Genomic DNA, 20,962 nt, shown 5'->3' with positions numbered 1-20,962 from the left:
ACTAGAATACTAAACGAGCCGAATTCCTAACCTCGGCCGAACATGGCAACGCAAATTAACTAAAACGCTGCTCGGGCGAGGGATAAGGGGACGCTCACCTTGAGCCTGGCTTGGCGTGGAGAGGAGGCGCTGGAGGGGGGCGGCGGACTTGGGCCTGGGGCGAGGCAGACTGGGCCGGCGGAGGAGGTGGTTGGGGAAGGCGAAGGAGGTGGGCCTCAGGGTGAGGCAGGCCTCGGGGCGGCGCTGGGCCACGCGGCGGACAACGCACAGGCTAGCGAAGCGGCGTCGCTGGCGGTTCCCTCGTCCCGATCCGATCTGGATCGGGAGACGAGGCGGCGGTGGGGAGCATCTAGAAGGCGCCTGCGGGGAGGCCGAGGGATGCTGCTGTGGCGAGAATGGCGACCGAGGCGACACGGGAACCGAGGGGAGGCGAGGCGAGGCGTCGCAACGGGGAACTGTGGCGGCCGGAGGCCGGCGGCGCGAGGAGCTGGGGAGATGGGGAGGCGCGCGGGAGGCAGGGTGCACGGGCGAGCTCGTGGCAGGAGCTGGTCGAGCGGCGGCTTGGGCAAGGCGACGGATGCGCGACCCGGGACCAGGGAGGGCCTTTTGCGGGCCTGCGGGCCGGCGGTGCTGGGAGGAGAGAGGGCGCGACGGCTGGGGTAGGTGGGCGCGGGATTCGAGGCAGGCGGCTAGGGTTTCCATTAGGGGCACGTTAGGGGTGTTTAAATAGAAAAGGGGGCTACGTTAGAGGGTTTTGGGGGTTTTTCGACCCTCCGATCGCGATCAGACGGTCTGATCGCAGAGGCGGGTTAGGGTTAGCTGTGTAGAGAAGGCTAGGTGGGGATGAGAGGGAAAACGGGCACCCAGCAACATATTTTAAAACACTGATAAAACGTCCAACGATAGACCGAAGTCGGTACCGCTATGGTCGACCGTTCGGGTATCAAACGGACTCCGATTGCGACGAAAATTGGCAGGCGGCCTACCTGCAAGTAAATAAGACCGCACACGAAGTTTCAACCCAATCAGAGAATGTTTTAAATACACTTTTAAAAACAAGGATTTGACGATGCCGCGGGCGCGTGCGAGTGTGGTCGGGCTCAGAACGGACAACGACGAGAACGGAGAGAAGCGGTAACTAATATCGGATGCATGTTTGAAAACTGGCGGCAACGGGATGCCGATGCAATGCAGATGATGCACATTATGCGATGATGATGCGACAAATAAAATAAGTCACACGACGAAAACGGAATAATGGGGAATCATATGGAACGTCGGTCTCGGGCTGTCACATGACCCCCCTATTCCCGCGGCATCCCAAGATGTTCAGAACGTCTGGCTAGCGCGGAGTGATGACTACTCTCTAGTTAGGTGTGGCATGCTATACAGTTTAGAACCAGGGCTCCAAAGGCGTTTGAGCAACACGGAGCATATGAGATGTTCGAGGAGCTGAAGCTAGTTTTTCAAGCTCATGCTCGGGTCGAGAGATATGAAGTCTCCGACAAGTTCTTTAGCTGCAAGATGGAGGAGAACAGTTCTGTTAGTGAGCATATTCTCAAAATGTCTGGGTTGCACGGACGCCTGACTTAGCTTGGAGTCGAACTTCCAGATGACGCTGTAATTGACAGAATCCTCCAGTCTCTCCCACCAAGCTACAAGGGTTTTGTGCTGAACTACAACATGCAAGGGATGGAGAAGACCATTCCCGAGTTGTACTCGATGCTGAAATCTACAGAAGTAGAAGTCAAGAAAGAGCATCAAGTGTTGATGGTCAATAACACCACCAGTTTCAAGAAAGGCAAGGGTAAGAAGAACTTCAAGAAAGACGGCAAAGCCGTTGCCGCGCCCGGTAAGCCAAATGCCGGGAAGAATAAAAAGAATGGACCCAAACCTGAGACTGAGTGCTTCTATTGCGAGGGAAAAGGTCAGTGGAAGCGGAACTGCCCCAAGTACTTAGCGGATAAGAAGGCCGGCAACGTTAAAGGTATATATGATATACATGTTATTGATGTGTACCTTACCAGCGCTCGTAGTAGCTCCTGGGTATTTGATATCGGTGTTGTTGCTCACATATGCAACTCAAAGTAGGAATTGCGGAATAAGCGGAGGCTGGCCAAGGACGAGGTGGCGATGTGCGTCGGGAATGGCTCCAAGGTCGATGTGATCGCCGTCGGCACGCTGCCTCTACATCTACCTTCGGATTAGCTTTAAACCTTAATAATTGTAATTCAGTTACAACTTTGAGCATGAACATTGTATCAGGGTCTTGCTTAATGTGAGACGGCTACTCATTTAAGTCAGAGAATAATGGTTGTTCTATTTATATGAGTGATATGTTTTATGGTCATGCTTCGCTGGTGAATGGTTTATTCTTGATGAATCTCGATCGTGATGTTACACATATTCATAGTGTGAATACCAAAAGATGCAAAGTTGATAATGATAGTCCCACATACTTGTAGCACTGCCGCCTTGCTCATATCGGTGTTAAGCGCATGAAGAAACTCCATACTGATGGACTGTTAGAGTCTCTTGACTGTGAATCACTTGACACATGCGAGCCGTGCCTCATGGGCAAGATGACTAAGACTCCATTCTCGGGAATAATGGAGAGAGCAACCGACTTATTGGAAATAATACATATTGATGTGTGTGGTCCAATGAACGTTGAAGCTCGTGGTGGCTATCGTTATGTTCTCACTCTCACCGATGATTTGAGTAGGTATGGGTATATCTACTTGATGAAGCACAAATCTGAAACATTTGAAAAGTTCAAGGAAAAATAAAATGTCTACGATCTGATCGTGGAGGAGAATATTTGAGTCACTAGTTTGGCACACACCTAAGGAAGTGTGGAATTGTTTCACAACTAACGCCGCCTGGCACACCGCAACGTAACGGAGTGTCTGAATGTCGTAAGCGCACTTTATTAGATATGGTATGATCTATGACGTCTCTTACCTTCTTACCACTATCATTTTGGGGATACGCATTAGAAACTATAGTATTCACTTTAAATAGGGCACCGTCTAAATCCGTTGAGACGACATCGTATGAATTATGGTTTGGCAAGAAACCTAAGCTGTCGTTTCTAAAAGTTTGGGGCTGCGATGCTTATGTGAAGAAACTTCAGCCAGAGAAGCTCGAACCCAAATCGGAGAAATGCGTATTCATAGGATACCCTAAGGAAACTATTGGGTATACCTTCTATCTTAGATCCGAAGGTAAAATCTTTGTTGCCAAGAACGGATCCTTTGTAGAGAAAGAGTTTCTCTCGAAAGAAGTAAGTGGGAGGAAAGTAGAACTTGATGAGGTAATTGTACCCCCTGTCGAATCGGAGAGTAGCGCAGCGCGGGAAATTGTTCCTGTGGCGCCTACGCCAGCTGAAGAGGAAGTTAATGATGATGATCATGAAGCTTCGGATCAAGTTGCTACTGAACCGCGAAGGTCCACAAGGGTACGTTCCGCACCAGAGTGGTACGGCAACCCTGTGATGGAAATCATGTTGTTAGACAATGGTGAACCTTCGAACTATGAAGAAGCAATGGCGGGCCCGGGTTCCAACAAATGGCTTGAAGCCATGAAATCTGAGATAGGATCCATGTATGAGAACAAAGTATGGACTTTGGTGGACTTTCCCGATGATCGGCGAGCCATAGAAAATAAATGGATCTTCTAGAAGAAGACTGACGCAAATGATAATGTGACCATTTATAAAGCTTGACTTGTCGCAAAGTGTTTTCGACAAATTCAAGGAGTTGACTACGATGAGACCTTCTCTCCCGTAGTGAAGCTGAAGTTAGTCTGAATCATGTTAGCAATTGTTGCTTTTCATGATTATGAAATTTGGCAAATGGACGTCAAAACAGCGTTCCTTAATGGGTATCTTAAGGAAGAGTTGTATATGATGCAACCAGAAGGTTTTGTCGATCCTAAGAGTGCTAACAAGGTATGCAAGCTCCAGCGCTCCATCTATGGGCTGGTGCAAGCATCTCGGAGTTGGAACATTCACTTTAATGAGGTGATTAAAGCGTTTGGGTTCATACAGGTTTATGGAGAAGCCTGTTTGTACAAGAAAGTGAGTGGGAGCTCTGTAGCTTTCCTCATACTATATGTGGATGACATATTATTGATGGGGAATAATATAGAGTTATTGGAGAGCATAAAGGCCTACTTGAACAAGATTTTTTCAATGAAGGACCTTGGAGAAGCTGCATGCATATTAGGCATCAAGATCTATAGAGATAGATCGAGACGCCTCATAGGTATTTCGCAAAGTACATACCTTGACAAGATATTGAAGAAGTTCAATATGGAAAACTCAAAGAAGGGGTTCTTGCCAGTTTTGCAAGGTATGAGATTGAGTAAGACTCAGTCACCGACCACGGCAGCAGATAGAGAGAAGATGAGTACTGTCCCCTACGCTTCAGTCGTGGGCTCTCTAATGTATGCCATGTTGTGTACGAGACCTGGTATAAACCTTGCCGTAAGTTTGGTAGGGAGGTACCAAAGTGATCCCGGTATGGAACACTGGACAACAGTCAAGAATATCCTTAAGTACCTGAAAAGGACTAAGGAGATGTTTCTCGTTTATGGAGGTGACGAAGAGCTCGTCGTAAAGGGTTACGCCGATGCTAGCTTCGACACAAATCCGGATGACTCTAAGTCACAAACCGGATACGTGCATGTTTTGAATGGTGGGGCAGTGAGCTGGTGCAGCAGCAAGCAAGACGTCGTGGCAGCATCTACATGTGAAGCGGAGTACATAGCTGCTTCGGAAGCGGCTCATGAAGGGATCTGGATGAAGGAGTTCATCACCGACCTTGGAGTGGTTCCAAGCGCGTCAGGTCCGATGACACTCTTCTGTGATAACACTGGAGCCATTGCCATTGCCAAGGAGCCCAGATTTCACCGGAAGACCAAGCACATCCAACGCCGCTATAACTCCATCCAGGACCAGGTCCAGAGAGGAGTAATAGATATTTGTAAAGTACACACGGATCTGAATATTGCAGACCCGTTGACTAAACCTCTTCCTCGAGCAAAACATGATCAAGACCACAATGCTATGGGTGTTCGATACATCACAATGTAACTAGATTATTGACTCTAGTGCAAGTGGGAGACTGTTGGAAATATGCCCTAGAGGCAATAATAAAATGGTTATTATCATATTTCATTGTTCATGATAATCGTCTATTGTTCATGCTATAATTGTATTAACAGGAAATAGTAATACATGTGTGAATAAACAGATCACAATGTGTCCCTAGCAAGCCTCTAGTTGGCTAGCTCAGTGATCAATAGATGATCATGGTTTCCTGATCATGGACATTGGATGTCACTGATAACGGGATCACATCATTAGTAGAATGATGTGATGGACAAGACCCAATCCTAAGCATAGCACTAGATCGTGTTGTTCGTATGCTAAAGCTTTTCTAATGTCAAGTGTCTTTTCCTTCGACCGTGAGATTGTGCAACTCCCGGATACCGTAGGAGTGCTTTGGGTGTATCAAACGTCACAACGTAACTGGGTGACTATAAAGGTGCACTATGGGTATCTTCAAAAGTGTATGTTGGGTTGGTACGAATCAAGATCGGGATTTGTCACTCCATGTGACGGAGAGGTGTCTCTGGGCCCACTCGGTAAAACATCATCATAATGAGCTCAGTGTGACTAAGTAGTTAGTCACGGGATGATGTGCTACGGAACGAGTAAAGAGACTTACCGGTAACGAGATTGAACAAGGTATAGGTATACCTGAAAGGACGTGGATGTCGCCTTGAGGGGGGGTGAATAGGCGCTTTAAAATAATTAAGGTTTAGGCTTGAACACATGCGGAATAAAACTAACGTTTAATTTGTCAAGCACAAAACCTACAAACAACTAGGCTCACCTATGTGCACCAACAACTTATGCTAAGCAAGATAAACAACTAAGTGATAGCAAGATATATTACAATGAACAATATTTCTATCACAAAGTAAAGTGCATAAGTAAAGGGTCCGGGTAAGAGATAACCGAGGCACGGGGATACGATGATGTATCCCAAAGTTCACACCCTTGTGGATGCTAATCTTCGTTGGAGCGGTGTGGAGGCACAATGCTCCCCAAGATGCCACTAAGGCCACCGTAATCTCCTCACGCCCTCGCACAATGCAAGATGTCGTGATTCCACTAAGGGACCCTTGAGGGCGGTCACCGAACCCGTACAAATGGCAAACCTTGGGGGCGGTCACCGAACCCGTACACGTGGCAACCCTTGGGGGCGGTTATCGGTACCCGTACAAATTGCTCGGGGCAATCTCCACAACCTAATTGGAGACCCCGACGCTTGCCCAGAGCTTCACACCACAATGATTGAGCTCCGAGACACCACCAAGCTTCTAGGACGCCAAAGCATCCACGAAGAACAATATCTAGGGTACTAAGTGCCAAAGGTAGTAAGCTTCTCAACTTCTCACTTCCACGTATCACCGTGGAGAACTCAAACCGATGCAACTAATGCAATGGCAAGAACACACAAAGTGGTCAAGTCCCTCACACTCAAATCCCTCCACAACAACGAAATCTATGGAAAAATATGAGAGGAAGAACAAGGAGCTCACAAAGAACTCCAAGATCTAGATCCAAGGGGTTCCCCTCACATAGAGGAGAAAGTGATTGGTGGACATGTGGATCTAGATCTCCTCTCTCTTTTCCCTCAAGAACAAGCAAGAATCATTGGAGGGATTGAGAGTAAGCAAGCTCTAAGAATGTCAACAATGGAGGTAGAACAAGAGCTCAACGGATGGATAAGACCAAGGGGGAAGAAGACCCCCTTTACATAGTGGGGGAAGGAATCAGACCGTTACCCCCACTTACAGCCCGAGCCCAGCGGTACTACCGCTCGCTCCAGCGGTACTACCGCTGACCCTTCGGCGGTACTACCGCTGGCTGCAGCCGTACTACCGCCGACCCTCCAGCGGTACTACCGCTGGCTGCAGCGGTACTACCGTTGAGCCCATGGTAGTGCAAAGATACTACCGGGCCAACCACCGCCAAGAAAGTCTTCGCAAAAAGTCCGACGCAGTACAACCGCAAAGATGACGGTACTAAAAGTCCTGGAGCGTTACTACCGCTGACCAGAGGCGGTACTACCGCTGGGCCAGCGGTACTACCGCCGGCTCTAACGGTACTACCGCTAGGGCCAGCAGTACTACCGCCAGCTCTAGCGGTACTACCGCTAGGTCCAACGGTACTACCACCAGCTCTAGCGGTACTACCGCTAGGTCCAACAGTACTACCGCTCGCCACTGAAACAACCATAACTTTCCCATACGAGCTCTGAATCGAGCAAACCCAAGCTTGTTGGATTCAGGACGACAAGAGCAATCCAAACATGTGACCATGATGATATGAAAATGCCAATGATCTAGAGAGGTGAGACCTCTATGAATGAAGAACCGGCAAAAACTCCAACATCGAAAACATCATAGTAGTTGCATATGGACTCCGTTTTCGATGAACTCGAGCTTGTCATGAAGATGACCATAAGCTCTAAAACTCACAAAGAGAAACACCAAATAAGAACCAAGAAGTATGATGCAAGGATGCAAATGGTTTGAGCTCTCAACGAACGATACGATCAGGCTAATCACTTGAGAGCCCCCCTTGACAGTACAACATTCTATCCTAAACAGAAAATCTATCAAGGGCAAACTTATACCTTGCACCTCGACTCTTGAGCTAGATGATGATGATCTTGGCTTCCTCAAGATGGACCACCTTTGTTGATTGCGTTGGCTTGATGAAGACTAATTGATTGCTCCCCCATACTCACTATGGGTGATCCACTCTTCAGCATATCTTCACAAGTCCATTGCCACCACAATGGACGGCAAGCTTCAAGCATGATATCTTCGTGCTGATCCACTTGAACTTGCACACCGCAATCTTGATGACGATCACAACTTGACGTCATACTTCATGGGTTGTATGAGATCTTCCCTTTGACGCAAGCCCATGGAAACACACCTAACCCCCACATAGAACTCTCACGAAGACCATGGGTTAGTACACAAACACGTAATGGACAATGCTTACCATACCATGGGATCACTTGATCCCTCTTGGCACATCTTGTACACTTTGTGTGTTGATCATCTTGATTTACTCTTTGTCTGAGATCTTGATCAACCTTGTGTCTCTATGACCATTCTTTGGATAATACCTTGAATACCATCTTGGTCATCATATAAACTCCTTGAACCCAACAGATGGACTTCAAGAAGTGCCTATGGACAAATCCTATAAATGTAACTTAAGGCAACCATTAGTCCATAGGAATTTTCATCAATTACCAAAACCACATATGGAGATATATGCTCTAACAATACCGACGATTGAATCTTGGGCAAGTTCTATACCGACAGACAAAGGGAATTGGATACGGGATTGATCGAATCCTTAACATCGTGGTTCATTCGATGAGATCATCGTGGAACATGTGGGAGACACCATGGGTATCCAGACCCCGCTGATGGTTATTGGCCGGAGAGGTGTCTCGGTCATGTCTGCATGCCTCCCGAACCCGTAGGGTCTACACACTTAAGGTTCGATGACGCTAGGGTTATAGGGAATTGTTGTACGAGGTTACCGAAGGTAGTTCGGAGTCCCAGATGAGATCCCGGACATCACGAGGAGCTCCGGAATGGTCCGGAGGTAAAGATTGATATATAGGATGGATGGGTTTGGACGCCGGAAATGTTTCGGGCACCACCAGCAAAGTGTCGGGACCACCAGAAGGGTTCCGGAGGCCCACCGGGACAGGCCACCAGCACCAGGACGCTACATGGGCCAAGTGTGAGAGGGAACCAGCCCCTGGGTGGGCTGGTGCACCCCCCACACCCAGCCCATGGCACCTAAGAGGGGGAAGGGGGGAACCCTAGCGCAGGTGGGCCTAAGGCCCACCAGGGGGTGCGCCACCCCCTCCTCCCCTCCTAGCCGCCACCCCCTTCCCCCATCTAGGGTTGCCACCCCCCTTAGGGGTGGAAACCCTAAAGGGGGTGCCACCCTCCCTTCCCCCTATATATAGCGGGGGTTTTGGCCATTGGAGACACGGTTTTCCATCTCTCTCTCGGCGCAGCCCTGCTCTTCTTCTTCCTCCTCTCCCACGGTGCTTAGCGAAGCCCTGCCAGGAGACCTCGTCTCTCCATCGACACCATGACGTCGTGCTGCCGGAGATCTTCCCAAACCTCCCCCCCCCCTCCTTGTTGGATCAAGGTGCGGGAGACGTCACCGGGCTGCACGTGTCTTGAATGCGGAGGTGTCGTGGTTCGGCACTAGATCGGAATCACACCGCGATCTAAATCGCCGCGAGTACGAATCCATCAACCGCGTTCTAGCAACGCTTTCGCTTAGCAATCTTCATAGGTATGAAGATCCACTCACCCCTCTCTCGTTGCTGGTTTCTTCATAGGAAGATCTGAATATGGCGTAGGAAATTTTTTGATTTTTGCTACGTTACCCAACAATTCGCGATGCTGAAAGTCGCAGAGTCAGAACTCCGGAAAGAGCATCAAGTGTTGATGATCAATAAGACCACTAGTTTCAAGAGAAATGGCAAAGGCAAGAAGGGTAACTCCAATAAGAGCGGCAAGCCTGTTGCCAATTCGACGAAGAAACCCAAGGTGGACCTAAGCCTGAAACAGAGTGTTATTATTGCAAGGGACTGGGTCACTGGAAACGCAAACTACCCCAAGTATTTGGCTGATAAGAAGGTGGCCAAGGAAAAAATAGGTATATTTGATATACATGTTATTGATGTGTACTTAACCAACTATCGTAGTAGTGCCTGGGTATTTGATACCGGTTCTGTTGCTCATATTTGCAACTCGAAGCAGGAACTGCGGAATAAACGAAGGCTGGCGAAGGATGAAGTGACGATGCGCGTGGGAAATGGTTTCAAGGTTGATGCAATCACCGTCGGCATAGTTTCACTTCAGTTACCATCAGGATTAGTTATGAACTTAAATAATTGTTATTTAGTGCCTGTGTTAAGCATGAACATTATATCTGGATCTTGTTTATTACGAGACGGTTACTAGTTTAAGTCAGAGAATAATGGTTGTTCTATTTCTATGAGTAATATCTTTTATGGTCATGCACCCAATGTGAGAGGATTCTTCATATTAAATCTTGATAGCGATGATACACAATACATAACATTGTGACCAAAAGATGTAGAGTTAACAATGATAGCGCCATGTTTTTGTGGCACTGACGCTTAGGTCATATTGGTGTAAAGTGCATGAAGAAACTCCATTCTGATGGACTTTTGGAGTCACTTGACTTTGAATCACTTGACACGTGCAAACCATGCCTCATGGGCAAGATGACTAAGACTCCATTCTCCGGAACAATGGAGCGTGCAAGTGACTTGTTGGAAATCATACATACCGATGTGTGCGGTCCGATGAGTGTGGGGGCGCGCGGTGGATATCGTTATTTTCTCACCTTCACTGACGATTTGAGTAGGTATGGATATATCTACTTGATGAAGCACAAGTCTGAGACGTTTGAGAAGTTCAAGCAATTTCAGAGTGAAGTTGAAAATCATCATAACAAGAAGATCAAGTTCCTACGTTCTGATCGTGGGGGTGAATATCTGAGTTTCGAGTTTCGTGCTCACTTAAGACAATGTGGAATTGTTTCACAATTGACACCGCATGGAACACCACAGCGTAATGGTGTGTCCGAACGTTGTAATCGTACTTTGTTAGAAATGGTGCGGTCTATGATGTCTCTTATCGATTTGTCGTTATCGTTTTGGGGTTATGCATTAGAGACAGCTGCATTCACTTTAAATAGGGCACCATCAAAATCCGTTGAGACGACACCATACAAATTGTGGTATGGCAAAAGACCGAAGTTGTCGTTTCTTCAAGTTTGGGGATGTGATGCTTATGTCAAAAAGCTTTAGCCTGAAAAGCTGGAACCCAAAGCGGAAAAGTGCGTCTTCATAGGTTACCCAAAGGAGACATTTGGGTACACCTTCTATCTCAAATCCGAGGGCAAAGTGTTTGTTGCTAAAAACGGAGCTTTTCTTGAGAAGGAGTTTCTCTCGAAAGAATTGAGTGGGAGGAAGATAGAACTTGATGAGGTTGTCGAACCTGTAGTCCATCTAGATGGTGGCGTGGGGCAAGGGGAAACCCCTGTCGAAGCGACATCGGTGGAGGAGGAGGTTAACGATGATGATCATGAAACTTTGGATCAAGTTCCTATCGGACCTCGCAGGTCGACAAGATCACGCACTACTCCTGAGTGGTACGGTAATCTTGTCTTATCAATCTTGTTGTTAGACAACAATGAACCTGTGAATTATGAAGAAGCAATGGTGGGCCCGGATTCCAACAAATGGCTGGAGGCCATGAAGTCCAAAATATGATCTATGTATGAAAACAAAGTGTGGACTTTGGAAGTATTACCTGAAGGCCGCAAGGCTATTCAGAACAAATGGATCTTTAAGAAGAAGACGGACGCAGACGGTAATGTGACCATTTATAAAGCTTGAATTATGGAAAAGGGTTTTTCACGAGTTCAAGGAGTTGACTACGATGAGACGTTCTCACCGGTAGCAATGCTTAAGTCTGTCTGAATCATGTTAGCAATAGCTGCATTTTTCGATTACGAAATCTGGTAGATGGATGTCAAAACTGCGTTCCTTAAGGGTTTTCTTAAGGAAGAGTTGTATATGATGCAACCCGAAGGTTTTGTCAATCCAAAGAATGCTAACAAATTGTGCAAGCTCCAGCGATCCATTTATGGACTGGTGCAAGCATCTCGGAGTTGGAATAAGCGCTTTGATGAGGTGATCAAAGCATTTGGATTTATACAAGTGCTTGGAGAATTTGGTATTTACAAGAAAGTGAGTGGGAGCTCTGTGATGTTTCTAATATTATATGTGGATGACATATTGCTGATTGGAAACAACGTGGAGTTTTTGGAGAGTGTAAAGGATTACTTGAATAAAAGTTTCTCTATGAAGGACCTAGGAGAAGCTGTTTACATTCTAGGCATTAAGATCTATAGGGATAGATCGAGACGCCTAATAGGACTTTCACAAAGCACATACCTTGATAAAGTTTTGAAGAAGTTCAAAATGGAACAGTCCAAGAAAGGGTTCTTGCCAGTGTTACAAGGTATAAAATTGAGTAAGACTCAGTGCCCATCAACTGCGGAAGATAGAGAACAAATGAGTTCCGCCCCCTATGCTTCAGCCATAGGTTCTATCATGTATGCAATGTTGTGCACTAGACCAGACGTCATCTTGGCCATAAGTATGACAGGCAGGTTTCAGAGTAATCCAGGAGTGCGTCACTAGACGGAGGTCAAGAATATTCTAAAGTACCTGGAAAGGACTAAGGAAATGTTGCTCGTTTATGGAGGTGACGAATAGCTCGTCGTAAAGGGTTACGTCGACGCAAGCTTTGACACTGATCCAGATGACTATAAGTCTCAAACCGGATACATATTTATTCTTAATGGGAGTGCGGTAAGCTGGTGCAGTTCCAAGCAAAGCGTCATAGCAGATTCTACATGTGAAGCGAAGTACATGGCTGCCTCAAAGGCAGCAAAGGAGGGTGTCTAGATGAAGCAGTTCATGACGGATCTTGGAGTTCTGCCGAGCGCACTAAATCCAATAACTATGTTTTGTGTCAACACTGGTGCCATTGTTTTAGCAAAGGAACCAAGGTTTAACAACAAGACCAGGCACATCAAACGATGCTTCAACCTCATCCACGACTATGTCGAAGGAGAGGACGTGAATATTGGCAAAGTGCACACGGGTCTGAATGTAGCAGACCGCTGACTAAACCTCTTCGACGGGCAAAACATGATCAACACCAGAACTGTATGGGTGTTAGATTTATTACAATGTAAATCGCATGGCGATGTGATGACTAGATTATTGACTCTAGTGCAAGTGGGAGACTATTGGAAATATGCCCTAGAGGCAATGATAAATAGTTATTATTATATTTCCTGTTACAAGATAATCGTTTATTATCCATGCTATAATTGTATTGAATGAAAACATAGATACATGTGTGGATACATAGACAAAACAATGTCCCTAGCAAGCCTCTAGTTGGCTAGCTAGTTGATCAAGGATAGTCAAGGTTTTCTGACTATGAGCAAGTGTTGTCACTTGATAACTGGATCACATCATTAGGAGAATCATGTGATGGACTAGACCCAAACTATGAATGTAGCATATTGATCGTGTCATTCTATTGTTATTGTTTTCTGCGTGTCAAGTATTTATTCCTATGACCATGAGATCATATAACTCACTAGCACCGGAGGAATAGCTTGTGTGTATCAAACGTTGCAACGTAACTGGGTGACTATAAAGGTGCTCTACAGGTATCTCCGAAGGTGTCCGTTGAGTTAGTATGGATCGAGACTGGGATTTGTCACTCCGTGTGACAGAGAGGTATCTCGGGGCCCACTCGATAATACAACATCACACACAAGCCTTGCAAGCAATGTGACTAAGTGTAAGTCATGGGATCTTGTATTATGAAACGAGTAAAGAGACTTACCGGTAATGAGATTGAAATAGGTATGCGGATACCGACGATCGAATCTCGGGCAAGTAACATACCGAAGGATATGAATCCTTGGCACCGAGGTTCAACCGATAAGATCTTCGGAGAATATGTAGGATCCAATATGGGCATCCAGGTCTCGCTATTGGATATTGACCGAGGAGTGTCTCGGGTCATGTCTACATAGTTCTCGAACCCGCAGGGTCTGCACACTTAAGGTTCGATGATGTTTTAGTATAGTTGAGTTATATGTGTGGTTACCGAATGTTGTTTTGAGTCCCGGATGATATCACGGACGTCACGAGGGTTTCTGGAATGGTCCGGAAACAAAGATTGATATATAGGATGGTTTCATTTGGTCACCGGAAAGTTTTGGGCAATTCCGACAGTGTACCGGGAGTGACGAATGGGTTCCGGGTGTTTACCGGGAGGGGCCCACCCACCCGGGAGTGAGCCCAAGACCCTAGGGTGGCGCACCAAGTCCTTAGTGGGCTGGTGGAGTCAGCCCAAGAGGGCTATGGCGCCACATGTAAAAACACCAAAGGAAAAGAAGAAAAAAAGGAAAGAGGGAGGTGGGAAGGAAGAGGAGGACTCCTCCTTCCCAAACCGAATTAGAGGAGGAGTCCTCCTCCTCCCTGGCGGCCAGCGCACCCTTGGGGCCCTTGTGCCTCAAGGCTAGCCCCTCTCCTCCTCCTATATATATTGGTGGTTTTGGGCTTTTTGAGACACAACTTTGCCACGTGCAACTCAAACCTATTCCACATAGTTTTACCTCTAGATCGGATTTCTGTGGAGCTCGGGCGGAGCCCTCCAGGAGTAGATCGTCACCACCACTAGAGTGTCGTCACGCTGCCGGAGAACTCATGTACTTCTCCGTCTTGCTTGCTGGATCAAGAAGGCCGAGATCATCGTCGAGCTGTACGTGTGCTGAACGCGGAGGTGCCATCCGTTCGACGCTAGATCGGAACCGTTCATGGGAAATATCATGGGACGACGGTGATTTGAATCACGAAGCTGTACCACTACATCAACCGCGTTTCTTAACGCTTCCCGCTGAGCGATCTACAAGGGTACGTAGATCTAATCTCGTCTCATAGATGGACATCACCATGATAGGTCTTCGTGTGCGTACAATTTTTTTTGTTTCCCATGCAAGGTTCCCCAACAGGAACCGTTGAAGGAAACGATAAAGGTAGCAGGATAAGAAAAAAATATATTTTGTGGCAGGATTGTAGGCGTTGTTATTACATTATGACTTCATAGTTTTAGTAAAGTTTTGAAATATTGAGAGAACAAACGTAACATACATCATGGATGAAAAATGTATAAGTCCACAATTTTAAAAATATGTCGGTACATTAATAGAGTATAAGTTGTAGACAACCTTCATGTCATTTTGTTTGGAGGTTCTAGAGGGTTCATACACTCAAAGGAAGGAGAAGACACCTCATGTGGTTTATTTTTGTTTCATTCACTTGGACATCGTGGAATCACAATAAACTTGTGATTGATCGTGAACATCTAAGGAAGTGCTACCGTCGTGATCTTTAAACTCGGTGCTTTCATGCGGCAATGAGAGTTGTTCGCTGGCGCAAGGATCGAAACTCCATCAACTCATTTGTCGGCAGGCTTTAAAGTGTGGTTCGTTGTCTATCGGTGGTGATTTGGCGGTTTTGTCTGTTCTATTCCGCGTTCTTGGGTCTATTTACACTACAGCTCCAACAGACTTTGTGCCGAACCTATTATATATGTTGTATGTTTAGATCTTGCGGGTGCTTGCTTTCTCTATGAACGGGATGCATGCTTGCTTTTATGAATTCTTATCACTTCAGACAAACTAATATGAATTCTTGTGACTTCAAACAAATTATATCCACGACAAAAACATAAGAGGATCACGAAGTACACGCTAGCAACTTGCTTAGCAGCTATAACTGTTTAGAGTTGCGAGATCAAACATTTTGAACACCTTCTAGATGAAAATCAATATGCAACAACTGAAAGACTTGTTGTTAACAACGTAAATGCTTCAATGTTCAAAAACAAAGGCGAATTTAGTGGTTGGGTGGTGGGGGCAATGGCCCCACAAACAATTTACAGAACATTTTTTACTAGTGTATTTATATGTATATTATGTAATTTATTAGCTATTTGTATTGTGTTTTAAAAAAATGTTATCCTTTATAATGTTGCCCTACAATGATTAAGTTCCAGATCCGCCACTGTTCCGAAATACAGTAAAGTAAATATAAGGTTTGTTAGAGCAAAAGCACAAACAAACCATTCCAAAATATAGTAAAGTAAATATAAGGTCTGTTGGAGCAAAAACACAAACAAACCAAAAGGCAAAAGAAGTACACTTTCTAGGGGCAGGGTGTTTCGGCACCCGGGTGCATCTGCACCCGGGCTCACGAAAAAAAAATAAAAAGAAATATTAGAATTTTTTTAAAAATTCCAATTTTTTTTGTATTGTAGACAATTTGATACGTGCGGTCCGCTCCAAATTTTATCTTATTTAGACATTTGAGCAGCTCTCGATAAAAAAATAAAAATTGGGTCTGTGAAAAAGGTTGACTGTTTACAATTTTTTTGACCTAATTTATTTTTTTTGCTGAGAGCTTCTCAGATGTCAAATAAGATGAAATTTAGAGCCGACGTCATGCATCAAATTATCTACCACACAATTTTCTTAGATTTTGTTTGAATTTTTTAGTAATTTTTTTTGAGCGGGAGCAGTTGAGCCCGTGCTGAGAATAGGACTACCGACTTTCTTGATAGTATAGAAGCGAGTGAACAAATTATAAAACTGCTTGAGCTTCCTTCCTTTTTCGCGTGGCAAATTTATTTACAGCTGGTATACCGACTCCCAATCCACCGTTTGCTTTCCCCTAATTTTTCTTTTTAAAAATCCACCGTTCGCTTTGCTTTGCTTGGCAACAGCCAGAGCTTTACGCAAAAGAAAAAGAATATCCTCGAAATAGGGCACAAAAGCTGTGCACGAAGAGACCCCAGCAATTGGCAGAAACAAGCCCATATAAAAATACAAAAAAAATGCAAAATGCGATGACACGCGAAAAATATCTGCCCTCCCAAGCGAAGCCCAAGGCATGCTCCACGGACCAGAGAGCCATACTGCATAGAGGAGGCGGAGAGGAAAGGAAACGAGAAATAGTTTTCGCAGAGCCGTTAAGCTCCCTCCCCCTCCACTTCACCTCACCTCCTTCGAGGCCGGCTGCTCCACCTCCACCTAATCCCCTTCGCCTCGTCTTCGCCTCCCTCCACCACCCGTCCATGGCGGCCGTCAAGCCGCCGCCGCCCGACCCGTCTCCGCAGGCCGCGCGGCTGCCGTCCCCTTCCTCCTCCTCCTCCTCGGCCTCGGCGGCGGCGGCGGCCAAGCGAGGCGGCACCGGCTCCCGCGGGCTGCTGATGGGGCGCTACGAGCTGGGCCGCGTCCTGGGCAAAGGCACCTTCGCCAAGGTGTACCACGCGCGGCACCTGCAGACCGGCGAGAGCGTGGCCATCAAGGTGCTCGACCGGGAGAAGGCCGTGCGGAGCGGCCTCGTCTCGCACATCAAGCGCGAGATCGCCGTGCTCCGCCGCGTGCGCCACCCCAACATCGTCCACCTCTTCGAGGTCATGGCCACCAAGACCAAGATCTACTTCGTCATGGAGCTCGTCCGCGGCGGCGAGCTCTTCTCCCGCGTCTCCAAGGGCCGCCTCAAGGAGGACACCGCCCGCCGCTACTTCCAGCACCTCATCTCCGCCGTCGGCTTCTGCCACACCCGCGGGGTCTTCCACCGCGACCTCAAGCCGGAGAATCTCCTCGTCGACGAGGCCGGCAACCTCAAGGTCTCCGACTTCGGCCTCTCCGCCGTCGCCGAGCCCTTCCAGCCAGAGGGCCTCCTCCACACCTTCTGCGGCACCCCGGCCTATGTCGCCCCCGAGGTTCTCGCCCGCCGCGGATACGAAGGCGCCAAGGCCGACATATGGTCCTGCGGCGTCATCCTCTTCGTTCTCATGGCCGGATACCTCCCTTTCCATGACCAGAACCTCATGGCCATGTACCGTAAGGTTTACAAGGGAGAGTTCCGGTGTCCAAGGTGGTTCTCCAAGGACCTCACGAGCTTGATCATGCGTTTTCTTGACACAAACCCGAGCACCAGGATCACCTTGCCGGAGGTCATGGAGAGCCGGTGGTTCAAGAAAGGTTTCCGGCCGGTCAAGTTCTATATTGAAGATGACCAGCTGTACAACGTCATAGACGCCGAGAACGATATGCTCGACTTGGGTCTCTCTGATCCTCTTCCTCAACCATTGCCACCTCCACCTCCACCTCCGCAAGAAGTTGATGGAAATGACTCAGGGTCAGAATCGGACTCATCAGTCATGTCCTGCCCTGCCACATCGTCATTTGAAGAGCGCCAGAGGCTCCGCGGGCCACTCCCACGCCCCGCAAGTCTTAATGCATTCGATATCATATCATTCTCAAGGGGATTCAACTTGTCGGGGCTGTTTGAGGAAAAAGGGGACGAGGTGAGATTCATCTCGAGTGAACCTATGTCGGACATTATAACGAAATTGGAGGAGATCGCAAATGTGAAGAGCTTTGCGGTGCGGAAGAAGGATTGGCGGGTGAGCCTAGAGGGTACAAGGGAAGGAGTTAAGGGGCCACTAACAATCGGCGCAGAGATATTTGAACTCACACCCTCCCTTGTAGTAGTGGAGGTAAAAAAGAAGGCGGGGGATAAGGAAGAGTATGATGATTTCTGCAACAAGGAATTGAAGCCAGGAATGGAGCATCTTGTGCACCAGATGGTCCCAGTTCCAAATACACCTACCATTTCTGAGTAGGCCAAAGGTAACAATTTTTCCTCGCTTTTTCTTTTGTGTTTGAGGTAAATATGAAATAATAAAAGGTGTTTCTTAAACATGACATGTTGTGTGGAAAATGGTATTATTTGATGCTTTGGTATGTAGTTTTTGTATCTTAAAATCACATGCTCAAACGATTCTATCTTGTGCACCACATGCTAAGTAATACCTTTCTTACCTGATTGAAGTTTATGTATCGTAAAATTGCCTTCTAGAGGGATTTATCAATCTATCTTTACTCGTGCTAATTTTGTCAATATGTTACCTAGCATATCGTATATGTTTTCTTTTGCTAATTGTGAGTTTCTAACAAATAATTGTAATTTTAACAAGTAATTGGAAGATTTTAATCTGTAACCCAATGCGGTTTGATCTACTCACCTCATCCTTTGAAAACTGTCAACAATTGAAATGTCTACTACACAAAAGAAAGATCTGAAATAGTTCTTGATTTGATTGGTCGTAGTTCTAATCAGATGTACGAGCACTTGATGAAAACGAACTGAAATAAATTGGTCGAAGTTCTAATCAACCTAGTTTGTGGCTGTTGAAATGATTGTAGATTGTTTCATTTGTTTCTTAAGCACACGATATTTGTTCGAGAGAGAGGGGGTTGCTCTGCATTTCTCTAAGAAAGCTTGTCGATTATACAACAGTGGTCCTTTGTTTTTCAGATGCTTTTACTACCAATTTGTGTGGATATATATTTTTCATCACCTGAAGTAGAGTGGAGAATCAGATGCGCTGCTTGGCTAATACTCATTAAGGGTAGAAACACCTTTATTTTCACCTAAAGAGCTGCGCTTTGCATGATTTTGTGCTTTCATATTTACCTCTCAAGTGGAGAGGGGTTGGAACCACACTTTAATAGCATAGGTTTCTGTGGTGTGGTATGTGGGTCTCTCTCTGCGATCACAATAATTCTCAAGCTGAAAGAAGGTCTGCTGCACTTTATGATGAAAATAATATAAATTACATCCTAGTTATGGAAATATCTAGCAAATATAATCAATTATAAGCTACTCACTCGATCGGACGTTTTAGTTAATGTATTTCTCCCTTCTCTGTAATTGATGATAACCTATACCATGTTAGATCCTTATTAAATACGTACTTGATATAATGCCGACATTGGGTGCACAAATGTGAACAAACACATGGAGCACATTTTTAGTTATTAGTTCGACCAACCATACACATTTACCCACTGCCCGACACTCGAAAAGTTACTCCTTAATTGTATACAGCTTGGTGAATCAAAATTGACGGTATAGATTCATGACTTTACTCAGATAGAATTTTGAGAGCTGTATATGTAGTTACATAAGCTGCGCCTATTATGGAGCTGAAGCTAACACCGGAGTGTTCCTGCAAGATTTGTTTTTATTCTGGTCGACCTTCATTTGAGAAGCACTTTCGAACTTTCTAGGGACATCTTTGGCTTGAGCCCAAACCTGGGTAGCTAGAATTTGGCAAATGTTGGCAAGAAAAATGAACTGGGGTTTGCAAGGTGGTATGGGCATGCCAAAAATTTGGCACCCATCTAAAGAAGTAAAGAGTTACCAAAATTATGGTATGGTTGGTTTTAGACCACCAACCAAACATTGCCCCCTTGGCATCGAAACGTCGAAACATGTTTGATTGTTCACCTGAAGGCTGAGGGTGTTCTTATTATGGTATATATATGTTGTAGGGGCTGAGGGTGTTCTTGTTATGGTGTATATATGTTGCAGGGGCTTGGATTTTCAAATTTTGAGGTGAATTGAAGTATGTGATTGCCCCATGAGCTATGTATCTAGGACCCTTTGATCATTTCTTTGCTTCATGCAGGCCTTGAAGGTTACTGGCGCCACTGCCCCTAGAGCTAACGGGGATAGGAGGAGCGACTCTCTCCAAGCTAGAAACAGGCCGGAGTCGTGTGGAACTGACAGGAGGAGCATCTCTTGTAGTGTGGGACGGGAGCCCCCTGACCAGCTCGGGCAGGGCACTGATGATGAGCGCGGTTAACTCTTACGAGCTCGCTTCTCTGGAGAGCATAACACAATGTTGTCCGAGACGGAGCTAGATATGGCGTCGCCCTGGCCGCTGTTTAAATGGACGTATTACTTCTCTGCTTAATTAATTACTAGTCCTAGCTGATTGTGTATGTGTGTAGTACTCCTGCTGTTGGTTTATCAGCCGAACCGAATAATTTTGGGCAACCGTTAATTCAGGAACAAACTGATTGAGGAATAAACTTAGCTCGGTGCAACATGCATCGCATGCACCCTTGGTACGCGCACATGCATGCGTGATGGGGTCGCCGGCGAGTTGTTTTACCACCAACAACATGCATCCAGGTGCTGTGCCATGTCCACTGGATTCCGAATCTTACATTTTCTGATCCGCATAATCGTGTGCAAAAGTCCAGATTCGTGCAGTTGCCTCCGGCCTGTCGTCCGTCCAGGGAAATGGCACGTGAGCAGCCTGGGCATGGCGTACGTGACGA

The 20,962-nt window shown here is 46.4% G+C and overlaps 1 protein-coding gene across 1 annotated transcript; it reads left to right on the top strand.

The window, feature by feature from the left end:
* Positions 1–16,738: 16,738 nt before the first annotated feature.
* LOC123444455 (CBL-interacting protein kinase 19-like) lies at positions 16,739–20,706 on the top strand. Its single transcript, XM_045121165.1, has 2 exons — positions 16,739–18,460; positions 20,305–20,706. Exon 1 carries the CDS (start codon positions 16,894–16,896, stop codon positions 18,451–18,453), a length of 1,560 nt encoding a protein of 519 aa, XP_044977100.1. The 5' UTR covers positions 16,739–16,893; the 3' UTR covers positions 18,454–18,460; positions 20,305–20,706.
* The last annotated feature ends 256 nt before the right edge of the window (positions 20,707–20,962 follow it).

This window comes from Hordeum vulgare, chromosome 3H, assembly GCF_904849725.1.
Source record: "Hordeum vulgare subsp. vulgare chromosome 3H, MorexV3_pseudomolecules_assembly, whole genome shotgun sequence".
In the NCBI taxonomy this organism is placed as follows: Eukaryota; Viridiplantae; Streptophyta; class Magnoliopsida; order Poales; family Poaceae; genus Hordeum; species Hordeum vulgare.
The sequence above is the reverse complement of the archived record's forward strand: the minus strand, read 5'-3'. Positions and strand labels throughout refer to the sequence as shown.

Coding starts and splice junctions, on each gene's coding strand:
- LOC123444455 (XM_045121165.1), top strand. CDS start 16,894: ATGGCGGCCGTCAAGCCGCCGCCGCCCGACCCGTCTCCGCAGGCCGCG.